The 18,279-nt window shown below is 36.2% G+C and overlaps 1 protein-coding gene across 1 annotated transcript in view; it reads right to left on the minus strand.

The window, feature by feature from the left end:
- Positions 1-429: 429 nt before the first annotated feature.
- The window catches only part of LOC106072721 (feeding circuit activating peptides-like), a 90,245-nt gene continuing 72,395 nt past the window's right edge, over positions 430-18,279 (minus strand). Inside the window, exon 3 of the mRNA XM_056012713.1 lies at positions 430-3,382. Within this exon, the coding sequence (XP_055868688.1) occupies positions 1,978-3,382 (1,405 nt within the window). The 3' untranslated portion in view covers positions 430-1,977. The remainder of the gene's footprint in view (positions 3,383-18,279) is intronic.

Below are 18,279 nucleotides of genomic sequence, written 5' to 3' on the forward strand. Positions count from 1 at the left end.
TTAACTATACATTTTACAAAACGTCAGTGGAAACAATTTCCAGTTTTGATTGCCAAACAAATTACTTCGTTACATGTTGAAAATTTCATAGCAAGGGAAATAAACAAGTCAAGAAGTTAGAGAGAGTACATTTTTGTTAAAAGAGCGCCCCCTTTAAGGAAATCAGTTCTAAAAGTAAACAGTACGAACAAATTAATTTGCTCTTTTACCTTAAACAAAATGTAAGCTGTGTGTAAGGAACAGACTTGTGCTTAAAAATATCTAATCTGTTTGGCGGTTATTATAGAATTTATCAACCTAGTGTAAGGACTAAACACACTTGATAGAAAGTAAGTTGTTTATAAAATAAATAGAATAGCACTATATCTCACCAGCTCGAGGAGTTTAAAAAAAACACTGACAAGACAGAAAGAACTACACTTACAAAAGTTTGTCAAATTTGCCTTTTTATTGCAACGAGAGAACACAAGTATTAATTGCAAGAAACAACAAGAAAAAAAAATCTATTTTGGTGGCAATGTGCCTCACGAGAAGATAATGTGCAGTGAGTCAGCACTTTTAGTGAGACATTGAGAAACAAATCCATTGTATTGGTCTGAAATCATTTTTTTTTAAACATTTTTTTCTAATATAACTCAATTTTTTTTTATTTACAAAAAAATGAAAATTCCTCAAGTTTTTAATGGAACAAAAACATTGGTTTATTTAACGTGCACATAAAAACATCTGCAGTAAAAGCCTTTCAACACTTGAACTTAATCACTGATTTATTTAGGAATCAATCCAAATTATCTTTGAATAACCTCAAACAATAAGCTCGGCAGTGACAGACATAAGATATATATTTTTATTTCCTAATTGACAAGACGAAAGAGTTAAAATGTCTTTATTTCTAAAACGTATTGGTTTTGCCCCCATCTCATTAATTACATTGGTATTGTAATCCTTCAAACACTATATATGTCAGTGCAAATACTAGAAGAAACAAGAACAGTGCGCATATGTCATTATACACTATCACAGATATTTAATTGATAAGCAATTCTGTTTATGTCAGGGAAGGTAATTTTTTTTTTTTTTAAATTTAATAAATAACTCAAATTCTCACTAAGATTCCCTGTCTGCGTAGAAGTCACTCAAACAATATCTTTAAAGATAAAAGGAAAATTTAAAAAACCTTTTTTTTTTTTTTTTAGAATTGCGCGCAGCGGATAATTGGAGGATTTCATAGAGATTCGCCATTGCTCAGCACCTCATGCATGTTTGAATATTTATTGTTTGAGAACAAAATTGAATTTCAATAAGCAGGTACTCCTTAGTCCCTAAGTGATTGTAATACAATATTCAAGGCAATGAACTGCTAGTTAGTAGAATGACATGAAATAAACGGAAAAATAATTCAAAATGAATCATTGTGGCAGCTTTTATTGTTTTCATAAATACTCGTGGAAAGTCACAATTCAGTTCACCCATTAATAAAAATCAATAAAGCTAGATAATTGAAAAGACCGTGAAATTGTCACAATTTAAGAGATTTAGACTTTGAAAGAATTCAGAAGTTTCACAATTGTATTTTCATGCACATGACAGCTCAATAAAACCCAAGCCATTTTCCCAATACATTTCTTACAAAAATAGCGGTCTGTATAATGCTTGTCATAAAGTATCCACAGATGTCATTATATTTGAAGGACTTTGTTTTAAAAAAAATGAACAGGCTACCATAGAGCAAGGTTGTTTATTGTTTAAATAACAGAAATTCATTTTGAGTGCAACAAGACTTCGTTTCTTTGTCTTTTATCTTTCTACTTTCCAACCCCCCCTCCCCCTTCGTTTTAGTTTTTTTTCTCCGAGGAATGATCAAACAGTTTCTATCTGAACATTAAAATACATGTACTTTAAACCTCCTCTTTCTAAGTTCATCCCTTCCCCTCACACTACCCCCCCACAACAACTCTTCCCCCGCACACATTTAGTTTACCGCCGTAACTGTTGATTATGTTGGGCTTCTTCCAACAGGTATTCTGGGATCTCCATTTCAGCAAACCAAAGAGGGAGCTGTGCATGTACCATGTCATTACGATGAAGGCCCGCCGCCATGGCGTCGTACGAATTGTCAGATGGTTCATTCACGACAACATCGGTGGGGCTTCGTTTACCCCTCACTAGCTGACCGTTCTCAAAATCTTCTTCAACGTCATCATCGGGGCGTTTAATGAAACTGCTACCGATGGAGTCCAGCGCCCTCTTGTCATCCTCCATTTCTTCATCGTAGTCTCTTTTGATGAAGCTAGATCCTATAGAATCGAGTGGCCTCTTAATGAACCCACTACCAATAGAATCGATACTTTTCTTGATGAAGCTGCTGCCAATAGAATCAATCGGCCTTTTAATAAAACCACTTCCGATTGAGTCGATACTCTTTTTAATAAAGCTACTACCAATTGAATCAATTGGTCTTTTAATAAACCCACTACCTATGGAATCGATTCCTCTTTTGATGAAACTACTTCCAATTGAATCTAATGGTCTTTTAATAAATCCACTTCCAATAGAATCGATACCTCTTTTTATAAAACTGCTACCAATCGAATCAATTGGCCGTTTAATAAAACCACTGCCAATGGAATCAATACCCCTTTTGATAAAGCTGCTTCCTATAGAATCCAGAGGCCTTTTGATAAATCCACTTCCAATAGAATCTATGCCCCTTTTAATAAAACTACTTCCGATTGAATCAAGTGGCCTTTTAATAAAGCCGCTTCCAATAGAATCGATACCTCTTTTGATAAAACTGCTTCCAATCGAATCTAGTGGCCTTTTGATAAATCCACTTCCAATAGAATCGATACCTCTTTTGATAAAACTGCTTCCGATCGAATCTAGTGGCCTTTTGATAAATCCACTTCCAATAGAATCGATACCTCTCTTTATAAAACTACTTCCGATCGAATCAAGTGGCCTTTTGATGAAGCCGCTTCCTATGGAATCGATACCCCTTTTGATAAAACTGCTTCCTATAGAATCGAGTGGTCTTTTGTTGAATGCGTAATGATGAAATCGTCTTTTAATAAAGCTGCTACCAATGGAATCTAAAGGTCTTTTAATAAACGCACTACCAATGGAATCAATATTTTTCTTAACAAAACTACTTCCTATAGAGTCAATTGGTCTTTTGATGAAAGCACTGCCAATGGAATCGATTCCTTTCTTAATGAAACTGCTCCCAATTGAATCAAGTGGACGTTTGATAAAACCGCTTCCGATGGAATCGATGCTTCGTTTGTTCATCTCGCTCCCTTGTGGGTCGCCAGGTCTTGTCTCGTACTGGAAAACTTGGGATTGAGATTTCTTCTTGATGTCTCCATCTGGAACCTCAGCGCTGGAAGTAAAGAGAAACAACCCAATTAGAAGTACGTCAAAGATTAACATTGGATACATATTTCAAGACAAGACGGTCTCTTGTATTCATACATTATGTGACACAGAATCACACGTCAATCACATTTATATCAGTCAACCTCAAATGACGATTCCATCAATAGAACAGGAACAGACTTTCTAGGAGACGTATCAGTATGTTAAATGTTTAGAAGTTCTATTGGAATGGTGTTTCTTCCTGGTCATTTAGGAAGCTGGTGGCTGGTAAGTGAACTTATTAATTAATCTTAATGTTAGGGTAAAAATAAATTGCAGAAGGATTATAACAATATAACAAAGCTGCGTAGATGCCGCTCTGATGAACATGTCGTCACATCGTGAGATAATCAAGATGCCATACAATGTAAAAAACAACAACTGTTTTTTTTTGTCCATTGAAAGCGTACTCATTTGTTAAAAAAAAAGTATTAATTAGTTTGGACCAGTTATGTATTTATATGTAACATGGACCTAGACATATGACAGGATGGCTGCCTGGTCGTGCGGTTTGCACGCTGGACTGTCGTTCAGATTTATCGATTGTCCCGGGTTCAAACCCTGCCCGCTCCCATCCCCCGTCGTCCTGCGGGAGGTTTGGACTAGGAAGTAATTATCTTCAACTCTGAAGGAACGTCCGAAACATGTAAAACATTTTACAAACATTTTACATATAAATCTGTGCGATATAAATATTTTTTTACCAATTATTTTTGTTTCGCTTTTAGCTTTCTCAATGCGCTATGATCCTATCACTTGTCTGGACCAGTTGTGAAAGGGGGAGGGAAGAAGGGGGTATCTTGGTGATCTTTCTATTTTTAAATGCATACAAAAAAGTCTTCACTCAAGACTCGAGTCCTCAAGGGGACAAATTCAACTTATAAAAATACAAAATACAACTTACGAAATAATTAATTACCAACAGTTAATTAATTGGTTAATTGTTTGTTTGTTTTTTAATTAATTCTTGTGTTGTCGGATAAAAGAAATAATTGTGCGAAATTTCAGATTAATCGGAAATTAGCGTCGAAAAAATAACTGTACAAACTTTTTACCAGACAGAGAGACAGAGTGAGATAATATAAGCTTTTAAAAAAATATTGAAGATTCTGCAGAAGACACAAGTACTGATGTATCGTGTTTACAGAATACACTAGTACTAATGAATCGTGTTTACAGAATACACTAGTACTAATGAATCGTGTTTACAGAATACACAAGTTTTGATGTATTGAAAAAAAAATCATACTGAATGCATTTTTCAACACAATAGAATCCAATGTCTCAGCTCTTTGAGTGTAGCACAAAGTTCGTGGTATTATTTAGTGGGCAAAAGTGATTTATTGAACATGTCATTTAACATTGTTTCCTTTTATATCTCCCAATAGTTATCTTTACGTTGCATCTCGCTTTTCTTGTATTTTGACTTATTTAGTGATAGACTTATCTAGTGTATCTAGTGTATCTAGTATATCCAGTGTATCTAGTGTATCTAGTGTATCCAGTGTATCCAGTGTGTCTAGTGTATCTAGTGTATCTAGTATATCCAGTGTATCTAGTGTATCTAGTGTATCTAGTGTATCCAGTGTATCTAGTATATCCAGTGTATCCAGTGTATCTAGTGTATCTAGTGTATCCAGTGTATCTAGTATATCCAGTGTATCTAGTATATCCAGTGTATCTAGTGTATCCAGTGTATCCAGTGTATCCAGTGTATCTAGTGTATCTAGTGTATCCAGTGTATCCAGTGTATCTAGTATATCTAGTGTATCTAGTGTATCCAGTGTATCTAGTGTATCCAGTGTATCTAGTGTATCCAGTGTATCTAGTGTATCTAGTGTATCCAGTGTATCTAGTGTATCTAGTGTATCTAGTGTATCTAGTGTATCTAGTGTATCCAGTGTATCTAGTGTATCTAGTGTATCCAGTGTATCCAGTGTATCCAGTGTATCTAGTGTATCCAGTGTATCTAGTGTATCTAGTGTATCTAGTGTATCCAGTGTATCCAGTGTATCTAGTGTATCCAGTGTATCCAGTGTATCTAGTGTATCTAGTGTATCTAGTATATCTAGTGTATCCAGTGTATCTAGTATATCTAGTGTATCTAGTATATCTAGTGTATCTAGTGTATCTAGTGTATCTAGTGTATCCAGTGTATCTAGTGTATCTAGTGTATCTAGTGTATCCAGTGTATCTAGTATATCCAGTGTATCTAGTATATCCAGTGTATCTAGTGTATCCAGTGTATCCAGTGTATCCAGTGTATCTAGTATATCCAGTGTATCTAGTGTATCCAGTGTATCCAGTGTATCCAGTGTATCTAGTGTATCTAGTGTATCCAGTGTATCTAGTATATCCAGTGTATCTAGTATATCCAGTGTATCTAGTGTATCCAGTGTATCTAGTATATCCAGTGTATCTAGTATATCCAGTGTATCTAGTGTATCTAGTGTATCTAGTGTATCTAGTGTATCCAGTGTATCTAGTATATCCAGTGTATCTAGTATATCCAGTGTATCTAGTGTATCCAGTGTATCTAGTATATCCAGTGTATCTAGTATATCCAGTGTATCTAGTGTATCTAGTGTATCCAGTGTATTTAGTATATCCAGTGTATCTAGTATATCCAGTGTATCTAGTATATCCAGTGTATCTAGTGTATCCAGTGTATCTAGTATATCCAGTGTATCTAGTATATCCAGTGTATCTAGTGTATCTAGTGTATCTAGTGTATCTAGTATATCCAGTGTATCTAGTCTATGCAGTGTGTCTAGTCTATGCAGTGTATCTAGTCTATGCAGTGTATCTAGTCTATGCAGTGTATCTAGTCTATGCAGTGTATCTAGTCTATGCAGTGTGTCTAGTCTATGCAGTGTATCTAGTCTATGCAGTGTATCTAGTCTATGCAGTGTGTCTAGTCTATGCAGTGTATCTAGTCTATGCAGTGTATCTAGTCTATGCAGTGTATCTAGTCTATGCAGTGTATCTAGTCTATGCAGTGTGTCTAGTCTATGCAGTTGTATCTAGTCTATGCAGTTGTATCTAGTCTATGCAGTGTGTCTAGTCTATGCAGTGTGTCCAATGTATCTAGTGTATCGTGTATCTAGTCTATGCAGTGTATCTAGTCTATGCAGTGTATCTAGTCTATGCAGTGTATCTAGTCTATGCAGTGTATCTAGTCTATGCAGTGTATCTAGTCTATGCAGTGTATCTAGTCTATGCAGTGTATCTAGTCTATGCAGTGTATCTAGTCTATGCAGTGTATCTAGTCTATGCAGTGTGTCTAGTCTATGCAGTGTATCTAGTCTATGCAGTGTATCTAGTCTATGCAGTGTATCTAGTCTATGCAGTGTGTCCAATGTATCTAGTGTATCGTGTATCTAGTCTATGCAGTGTATCTTGTCTATGCAGTGTGTCCAATGTATCTAGTGTATCGTGTATCTAGTCTATGCAGTGTATCTAGTCTATGCAGTGTGTCCAATGTATCTAGTGTATCGTATGCAGTGTGTCCAATGTATCTAGTGTATCGTGTATCTAGTCTATGCAGTGTATCTAGTCTATGCAGTGTGTCCAATGTATCTAGTGTATCGTGTATCTAGTCTATGCAGTGTGTCCAATGTATCTAGTGTATCGTGTATCTAGTCTATGCAGTGTGTCCAATGTATCTAGTGTATCTCGTGTATCTAGTGTATCTCGTGTAGGAAGTTTTTTTTTTATTTATTACCGCCAATGTTGTTGTTTTTTTCATCTGACACACACCATAATGACGTCATAAAACCTAAATTCAATTTAAAAAAGAAACAAACCAAATAATATCACGTTGGGAAAAAAAATGTTTTTCATCGAAATCCCTCTTCCCCCCTTTCCCGGACACTGTAAGACGCAGAGTTGGAGGAGCCATGATTGGCGTAACGTCTGCTTGTTTGGACACCAGGATTTACGCTTTCACAGAATTATGGGAAGAGTGAAGGGGAAAGAAAGGTATTTAAAAAAAAAAACTAGTGGATTAGCTCCCTTTAATTTCACACCAGTGCTCCAGAAAATGTGAAGTGTCCAGGTTACAATTCGTGTCAGGATGTTTTGTTGCAACGGCAAATAATCACATTAAGATTTTTTTTTACAAACCAAAAACAAACTATCTAAATTAAAAAAAAAACAACTTTCAAAATATAAGTACTAATAGCAGAATTTAAAAAAAAATCAAACATGATAGCAATAATTAACTCTCAAAGGAAAGTGAACCATAGATCTGTTCTTATAATTTTGTTGATCTCATTTCTTAAATGTGGGATTTTTTGTCATTTAACAATGGAAGAACATCTAGTGTTCATGAAGCACATTTTTGTTAGATTGTTTATTAGTAGGAAATTTGTTTTTACAGTCACATGGTTAGATAAACATGTTTTAATTTTTTAATTATTTAGATTAATCATTCTAAACTTAATTAAATTTAATCATTGGAAAATCAATTTCTAGATCCGACTAAGACTAACATTGTGGCTACATGCTTGTCAAGACACTCATTTAACTTTCTGATTGATTTTGACAAAAGAAATGAATGATATTATTTTTAAGAGATGTCTATAACAGACCCCTCCACGTAGGTTACACTATACGAGGTCTATAACAGACCCCTCCACGTAGGTTACACTATGCAAGGTCTATAACAGACCTCTCCACGTAGGTTACACTATGCAAGGTCTATAACAGACCTCTCCACGTAGGTTACACTATGCAAGGTCTAGAACAGACCCCTCCACGTAGGTTACACTATGAAAGGTCTATTACAGAACCTTCCATGTAGGTTACACTATGAAAGGTCTATAACAGACCTCTCCACGTAGGTTACACTATGAAAGGTCTATAACAGACCCCTCCACGTAGGTTACACTATGTAATGTCTATAACAGACCTTTCCACGTAGACTACACTTTGCATGCAGATTAGTTGTCCTTCGAGCGAGTGCTCTATCATTGTACTTAACCAAAGGACCACGCATGAGGAACACTAGGACTAGTTTATCATAAAGATTCTATGAACAGCTTCATTATGCACAAAGTGAATAGCTGGGGATCCAACTAAAAGCATCATTGAATCAATCTGCATATATTGAACTCTTTCATGATTTGTTTTGGACTAGGATAGGGGAATGTATTTAAATACTAAGAAGATTTTCTAGCTGGTTACACTGACCCCTACATGCCATTTGTTTTCCAATCAACTAAACTTTTGCTTATAGAAGAGAGAAAGACATGAAGTAGGTCTCGGTTGAACACTGTTAGTATACGGACGTCGCTATCTAATGTGTAATGTGTGCAAAACGTTATTCAAAAGTTACCTTTTTTTCTAAAAAAACAAACTATTAGTTTAATAAAATATGATTCCTTGTGGAATGGTATCAATACTAAACAAGAGAATTTAGATGTATTTGTTCTGTTGTTTTATGACATGATCTATTAAATAGATCCTATATAACATCCGGCCCTTAAATTGATAATTTTATGATGTGCATCTCATAATAAAGTTTTGATAAGACATCGGAAACTGAACGCAAGCAAGCGCACGTGGGTTCAGATAGGCCTAATTTGAATGATTGTATTTCTACATCTAGATAGAAATTAGAGGCCAAGAGAAATCTCAATTTGTACAAACAATTATACAATAGCAGCCTTAATTAGTTGGAATTGAATACCTTGTTACATGATTTTGAAACGAACTGATATAATTAAATTATTGAACCAAAACACATGAAAAGAAAGTAACATGAAAGTTCTTGCAATACATTAATTTATCAAAAAAATAAAATCAAAAGTCTTAATCATCAAAAACCTTGCAAGTATTCTTGTGTCAAGATGCTTTTCAACCCATTCTTTCAACATTTCAACATGTCGAAGCTTCTTTCACAAGATACTTGGATAAGCACCAACTCAAATGCCAAAGAACGCCTCTGTCAATAAATTGTACTTCTTTTTAAGCTTCAATAGTATTACAAGACACCTCTCTTTGCTCCATCGCTCACAATAATGTTCCTATTCTTTGTTTTCAACACTTATATTCTTATCTCTATTCATCAATTCATTAGCCGACGTTAATTGTTAATGCCGACTCCAGTAAGTCAAAGTCAAATTCCTTTACTGTCTCAAGACATTACTGTTTCGGGATCGAATGTTGAATCAAGAAGTACATACGAATCTATTGTTATAACTCTGCCATGCGCATCGTCATCCAGGCTAGTGCAGAAGGTGCGCACTTCTAGAAACCAGACATGGAAGGATGTTACCATGAGGAAGAAAAACGATTTCCGCCCAAGTCGAGAGCCAAAGTGAAAAGACTGTGCTAGAGATAGATGTTGTTATAATGTATTTGTGATGTCCTGTGAATAAACATCCTTGCCTCCTTGAGTTGCCTCCCTTAAGTTATTACATTAGTGTCAGAAGTGGGATTCCTTTACTGTCTCAAGACATTACTGTTTCGTGATCGAATGTTGAATCAAGATTGATATGAACTGTATATGCGGCGCCCTGCGGGGACAATGCCCATGCCAAGAAGGCCAGCTACAAGATTTGAGCTTTACAGAAATTTGTACTTCTGCCCACACCAGTGAGAGTGAGAGTGACTTGTACGGTGGAGAATTAATTCCAGCGAGCCTGATGCAGTGGTGGATGAGCATTACAAGGATGCTTCATGGGCATGCCTTACAGATGAGGCTGAGAAAGACTATGTGCTTAAAACCATGGCTACCTGTGGGCCTACTACTGTGTCACGAGACGTCCTTGGAAAAGGTCCGCTGACTCAGTGTCTTAGAACAGCAACCCTGGAATCGCCAACGCCTTAATTTGTGTTACGTGGCTGGCAACCCTAACCTCCACTAAACTCTCCATGTGTCAGCTGGCTGGCATCAGCGACTATCGTCATGAGGTCGAAGCAGCGACCACGATATCGTCTCAAGCATAGACTGGCCAACTGGAAGAGGGGAAAGCGACGGCCGTGAAAGGCTGTGCAGTTGGCTTCGAGGGCAACAGGCACCCTACCATCTACGGTTCCCACCGATCGACCTCCACCTCAACTGTCGGGCCCCCACTGTGCTGTTTTTTTTCGGGACGAGGGGCTCTATGAAGGGGGCAATGTTATGGCTCTACCATGCGCATCGCCATCCAGGCTAGTGCAGAAGGTGCGCACTTCTAGAGGCCAGACAAGGAGGAGTGTTTACTTGAGGAGGAAGAACGATTTCCACTCAAATCGGGAGCCTAAGTGAAGGGACTGTGCTAAGGATAGATGTTGTTATAATGTATTTGTGATTTCCTGAGAATAGGCATTAACGTTTTAAAATCGGTTTTACCAAACTGATGACGAAATCAGTAATTTTGTTGCATCTCTTAGCAGAGGATTCCAGCAATTTGTGATTTTTAGACAATCTTCTCCTCCGACTCCTCCACACCATTCTCTTTCCATAATTGCGCAAAATTTAGGATTAGTGAACTACTATTACTCCATTGTAACTGGAAATTTGTTGCTAATTTATAAGCGCAGAGTCTTGTTATACCCGAGAACGTTCCCACTAACGCCACTTCTACAGGACTATTCTACTCTACACATTATAAACCTTATGTTGTTGGATAAAATCAGGTAATGTATATAGAGAAGTGTAAATGACCAGCAGAACTTGATCAGGGTGTGTCTTTCTTGACTGATTTCTATACATCGATACTGCAGCAATCACTTTTAAGAAGAGAAACTGTTTGGTAATCTTCTTAGAGCAACAGACCACACAGCAACGAACACAGAGCGACGAACACAGAGCGACGAACACAGAGCAACGAACACAGAGCATCAAACACAGTAACAGACATAGCAATAGAACACAGAGCAACGAACACAGAGCAACAAAAAACAGAGCAACAAACACAGAGCAACAAACACAGAGCAACAAACACAGAGCAACGAGCACAGAGCAACAAACACAGAGCAACAAACACAGAGCATCGAGCACAGAGCAACAAACACAGAGCAACAAACACAGAGCAACAAACATAGAGCAACGAGCACAGAGCAACAAACACAGAGCAACGAGCACAGAGCAACAAACACAGAGCAACAAACCCAGAGCAACAAACACAGAGCAACAAATCCAGAGCAACAAACACAGAGTAACAAACCCAGAGCAACAAACACAGAGCAACAAACCCAGAGCAACAAACACAGAGCAACAAACACAGAGCAACAAACCCCAGAATACAGCAATGCTCTTCTTTTGACTCCCTCCGTTGACTAGTTGGTGATTCTTCCCCAAATAAGAGCCATTACTGAAGACCTAGCACAGACTTGAAGCGAAATGAAAGGACTAGCTACGTTTCTGTGACCAACCGGATAACAAAATAAATAATCTAAAATACTATTGTCCTTAACTTTTTCTAAGAAAACTATTAAACTGGATCTAATCTAAGAGTCTATGTTTTGCTATTGTAAAATAGAAATAAAAATGTTCCATCTTGTGATCTCGATCTGATGCCCTGGACTTGAACGTTGCAATGTTTTCTCAACAAAGGGACAACACTTTGAACGATTTGATTGAGAAGAGCTGTTGTCAAAGGGAGACTATCTGTGGCGTCCACAAATTAAATCAGTTTTGAGAGTTTTTTTTTCCACCATTAACAACTAGAAAATTGATTCCACGATGAAGAAAATGGAAACAGATTAGAGACTAGTAGGAAATGGATGAGGAACAATATCAGTTGGGGAAGGGGGGGTAGGGCTTTTTTCTTTTAGTGGTAAGTCAAATTCATTATAAGTCTGAGTTAGTGACTTTTCAATTAAGTCGGAAAGTTTTAACTAAACACTTTTAAAAACATAAAGACTACACAGCGAAATAAAGGATGTTTCATATGACAATGACGGCAGGTGTTTTCTTTTTATTAATAAGCTTATATCAACTCACTTTGTCCGTCTGGTAAAAAGTTTGTACACCCAATCTCGGAAAGCTGAAATTTTGCACAATTATTTCTTTTACCTGACAACGCTAGAATCAATAAAAAAAATTACTAATTAGTTAATTAGTTATTTTTAATTAATTAGTTTGTTTGGTATTTCGAACAAGGGAAAGAAATTGTACTTGACTGAGGTGGTGATTAAGCTGAATTAGTCCAATTTGTAGGTCGCCGCTTTAAAGTAAGTTTGAAACAATGGATAACTATACGATCTTCTATGTACATACACACCTCAGTTAGCCTCACTAGCAGGGTGGTTAGAACGTTAGCTTGAGGAGGCTTTAGTCATGAGTTTAAGTCGCTACCCCCCCCCCTTTTTTTATAAATGCTTTTAAAACAAGATTACGGTAAAATTGTGCTATCAAGCTTTTTCCCCTCTTCCCCCCCCCTTTTAATCCAACTGGCCCAGATAAGTGACATAGGATCATAGCGTCTTGAGAAAGCTAAAAGATTGAAATAGCGCTAAACAAAAACAATTGGTAAAAAATGTTTCTAATCGCACAGATTTATTGTTATTGGTCTAGATCTATTACAAATTTAATGACATGACTGATCCAAACTATATTTAATACAATTACACTTCATATAAACTTTGCTTTTTTTTAATTATTTTTTCTTGTTTTTTTAATGCATTTTGTTTCTTCTGTTCTGGATTTTCTTTTCCTATTCACCCATATCTCCAATGAAGAAAATCTAAAAGACCAAATATCTGTTCAAGTTTTAGAAATGACCTAGCTAGGTTTTATATTGAATTGAGAATTTTCACAATGCCAAATGTAAATATCTCCAAAATGCAAGAACCAAAGTGCGTATGACATGACCGAAGCGAGATCTTCAATTGCTTCTTGTTTAGGACTTTAAGTTCTGACGTCAACCAAATATTTTAGAAAAGCTAAGCAGGGAGGTAACTTTATAACAAGTTCGGAAAACATTCAAAAATGTCCCTATCCCTAGCCGTACCCCACCCCAAGCATCGCTACACAGAATGAATCATCTTTTTAAACTGGACTCCTGAATTCGATGAATAGTTCTAGATGATGTCACAGACGAGGCGAGCACTCAAATCAAATTTACCTTAGCGCATTATCTGGACTGGTTCTCACTTCATAGGAGAACAGTGTTGTTTCATTGAATAAACAGCCTTTATTTGTTTCAAGCCCCGCCCAAGCAGATATGTCAGCTCTCTCATATAATGTTTGTTGGTAAATCAAATCTTGTTTCTGAAAGATTACTGGAAAATTACTTCCAACTTCCAACCACTAATGTAACAGAGTAAGGACTCCCTGGATTGATGTTGTCCCATCTGATGGAGTCCGTCTTAACGAGTCGACATCTTATGTGTGATTTGTTAGAATGGCGCGAGACATCCGTAAACTATTTTGATGATTGGCTTATTTGTCCCAAGCTAGTTGGCAACACGTTCCTTGTTTGACCCAATCTGGCTGACCTCAGTTTTTATCTCATTTTATGTCATTCTTAAGTTCATAAAAGCTAGTGCAGCACTCCTCAGACTTGTCTGGTATTCGATGTTAAACAGACTATATTTGATGATTATTTCATATAGAAAACTGTTCACCTATTCTCTGGACATGACTGTTGGACACTTTGGGTCAAACTAGAAAACACTGACTTTCTTTGTATAAAACTTTGTCAGAATAGCCACTAATGAAATCACGGGGCCCTAGCAACAAGACACACACGGTCTAAATTATACAAAGAAACGGTCTCAGCCCTAGTGACCATCCAGGCCATCGATGGACATCCCCATCCAACTCATGCCAATATTGACCATTTCCGCCATCTCCCCATTTCAAGCCGGAATCTACAAAGACAGACAATTAAAGCAGAAAGTTGGAATGGAAGAAAGATGTATAAAAAAAAACAGAAGACAAATAAACGAGAAGAGTGTATGGGACGGAAAGAAAGAAAGTAGCCGTCTATCTGATCAATGGAATCTGAAAGAAGACTGCGTCCTTTCCGAATACTGCCAAACAATAGAAGCCCATATCCTTTAGCAAACAAGAACTTGCAGAAAAATATGATGTCATTCACCGACCTTTACCTTTGTCCCACCCACCCCACCCCGACCTCACACTTTCGTCGCTGGTCATTGAATTTCTAGATCCATTCACAGGTCAGCTGTAGTGATACATGTCAACTTTTTTTTTTGTTCTAAGAAAACTCAAATGGAGGTGGAAAACGGAGATTTCCGCTGTAGTGTCCGGAATGACTTGTCTCCCTTTCTATTGACACTAATGCGAGTGTTTTGTGGGAATACGGTGGGGCTTAGATTGAATCTTTTTGTTCATCTTTGTGTTGATTAACTCAAACAGGCAGAAGAACTGTTGGTACAACTCGGTATGGGCAAAGGAACTGTTGGTACAACTCGGTATGGGCAGGGGAACTGTTGGTACAACTCGGTATGGGCAGAAGAACTGTTGGTACAACTCGGTATGGGCAAAGGAACTGTTGGTACAACTCGGTATGGGCAGAAGAACTGTTGGTACAACTCGGTATGGGCAAAGGAACTGTTGGTACAACTCGGTATGGGCAAAGGAACTGTTGGTACAACTCGGTATGGGCAGGGGAACTGTTGGTACAACTCGGTATGGGCAGAAGAACTGTTGGTACAACTCGGTATGGGCAAAGTGTTTTCACTGATTATTAAGTCTGGAGAATATATTTCTAGAACATTTTGAGCTAAACATTAGTTGCTAATAAAATGCTTACATCAGACGTAGGCTGCTGTGTAGACTACAGATGTATGTTAATTAGACTACAGATTTATCATAGCTTGACTACAGATTATGTTAAATAGACTACAGATGTATCCTATGTGGACTACAGATGTATCCTATTTGGACTACAGATGTATCCTATGTAGACTACATATGTATGTAAATTAGACTACAGATGTATGTTAATTAGACTACAGACGCATGTTAATTAGACTGTAGATATATTTTAACTACACTACAGACGCATATTAATTAGACTGAAGATATATTTTAACTACACTACAGACGCATGTTAATTAGACTGTAGATATATTTTAACTACACTACAGTTGCATGTTAATTAGACTTATGTTACATAGACAGCATACTAAAAAAGATTAAAATGGAATTGAGAAAGAGAGAGACAGATGGAGAGCGAGAGAGAGAGAGAGAGAGAAAAGACTTGATGTATAAGTACAAGCTACAAAACAAAACAAGGTAACAAAGACAGTTTGTGTGGAAACACAAAATCAAAATCGGCCCCTGTGAACCTGGCCTAACTGATGTCTTATAATGAGTATCTAATTGATCTAATTGTTTTGTAAAGGGTCAGTCTCTTATTCAAAGCCTCAAGAAAAAAAAACATTTCCGTAAAAAAAAAAATTCCTTTAGTTTTGTGTTCAATGATGGTGTGTGTCCTCTGCAGTTCACGCGATAATATGAAAAACTACTTATTAATTGTTGTTTCAAATTATGTCCAACTTATTTGCATAGTAAATAGATTTTTTCTATTTAAAAAAAAAAGTTAACATTTTTTTATAAATGTATTTAGTATGACAGAACTTACATAACTTATCAATACAATTGTAATGAAAATATATTTTTTTTACCAAAAATCTAAAATCACTTGCATAAATGTGTTTAAAAAATGGTAAATAGAATACTCCCTTACTAAAAAGCCTCCAGTGTTTGTTACTATTAATAATGAATAGTTGTAAAAATGGTGTATTTTTATGAAAAAACTGCATAATTTATTTAAAAAATTAGAATTTTCGCTCTTAGAAAAGAAAAAAGTAGCCGTTGCATCAGAACTTTGAATGATCTAAAATATTATGATGTCCGATTTTCATTTTCTCTTCTAGTTTCCGAGATCTAAACGGGACGGACGGACGGACAAACGGACAGACAAGCCACACAAAACTAATAGCGTCTTTTCCTGTTTCGGGGGCTGCTAAAAATGTCTGCTCTAGTACATGTCAGTAAAACTTTCCTCAGTGACTCAGTCTATCGTGATAATAAAAATCTTGCAGACCAAAGTGTAGATTGGAGTTGAATGAATTACTCTTAAGACAGTCTAAGAGAACCACTTGCGGATCCAGAATTTTAGACTCCATGTAAGCTCTAAGTGCACACACAACTGTTTTCATGCATTCTTACAAGCTCAAACAGATTCTCCTAATGTCTGCAGTTCACTATTAGAAAGGGCAGGTCAAATTACGTGAAATAAATTAAGATACTGAAGTGTCAGTCACAACCGAGGCACATGTAGCATAAGTAGGCCTTTATTTTACATATTCATAGTAAGATTATCATTATGCTAGGCGAAACTTTTGTAACTGGGTTGTTTTGGTCATTAGAAGAAGTCAACAGAAGTTCCAGGATGAAGGTTAACGCTCCGGGGAAATTCGACCATTTCAATGCGCGCAAAATGGGTTGAATAGGTTTGACGAATACATATTAAAATTTCTAATTTATACAAACATTTTAAATAACGCTTTAACTTGATAAATATTCAAATAGGAATATTTATGCCCTAACTAGATTGCAAATAAAACTAGTTTTTTCCCTAATAAAAAAAAGATACCTTCCACCCCCGACAGCAAAATGCGCTCCACAGGTTAGGCAAAGGTGATTTAGGGGAGTTAAGGAGTAGCTCCCGATAAAAAATTGTTATTGTGATATAATAAAAACTAAAACTAAAAAATTAAAACGATATTCATATTTCAGTAACTAATTGTTTTGGTGCAGAAATATATTTACTTTATTTGAAAATCTAAAAAAAAACAAATGTTGGGGAGAAGAAACACTATAAAGTAGACCTAGTTTTAGGGAGTGTCTATAGGTCTCTATGATGAGGGTGACAAGTTAGCAATTGGTTGGTGGCTAAGCAATGTAGATGATGCAAGATAAGCATCACTGTCAAAATCTGTCTTGGGTACACCAGACCAGGGGCCGGCAACCTTTTGAGTCGGAAGATCCCAAAATTATAATTTACAAAATTTCAACGTTTTTAAAGAGCCACATTTTTTTTATCCTCCAAACAATAAATAGATTGTGTAATAGTCCTTGTATTCACAACAAATATCCGTAAGGATCAATAAAGCAGTCATAGTTTAATTTTAGTCTTAGATCTAGTACTTGCATTAATAAAGTTTTTTTGATTAAAAAAAAGAAACTATACTTTTCATAAAAATATCTAGAGTAGTTTATGCAATTGGGACCTATAGGCTAAAATGTCAAAGTTTGACTTTGACAGCGTATAATGGTTTGACAGAAAAGAAAATGAAGTACCAAAATCTTCTTTAGTTTAATGAGAATAAGGATGACTAATTATATTTGTACCCCTAACCTATATTTGTTATTATATTTAAGGTCAAAGATGTCATGTGTTTTCATTTAATTCAAACAAATTTGACCCACATTATTTGATTCCAGACACCATAATTTATTTCAGACAGTCTATATATTTTGGCATCAATAAATTTAAGCATACCCATAAAACTGAAAGTCTACAGTGCTGTAGTGCTCCCGTCACTCTTTAATGCATCAGAGTCCTGGACCTTATATTCCCACCACATCAAAAAGGTTAAACTTCCACCTATATCCAGACGAGTCCAGGATTCCAGAGTGCAAAGACATATTTTGTAGTGAGATTTTTTTTTGTTTAGATTACCATTTTATATTATTACTACATTTATTTTATTTAATCTATAGTTAAATGTGTTCATATTGTAATAAAAGTTATACATATATATAGAAGTGTTTCACAAAAGAAGTTTATACAAGTTGTTTCAAGTTGTATATTTTTTATCTCAGCAGTTTACCTTCAACAACACCTATACTACTACGTCTGTGTATTTTAAGCAGTTTAAATATGTTAT

The sequence above is a fragment of the Biomphalaria glabrata genome, chromosome 15 (genome assembly GCF_947242115.1).
Source record: "Biomphalaria glabrata chromosome 15, xgBioGlab47.1, whole genome shotgun sequence".
Lineage (NCBI taxonomy): Eukaryota > Metazoa > Mollusca > Gastropoda > Planorbidae > Biomphalaria > Biomphalaria glabrata.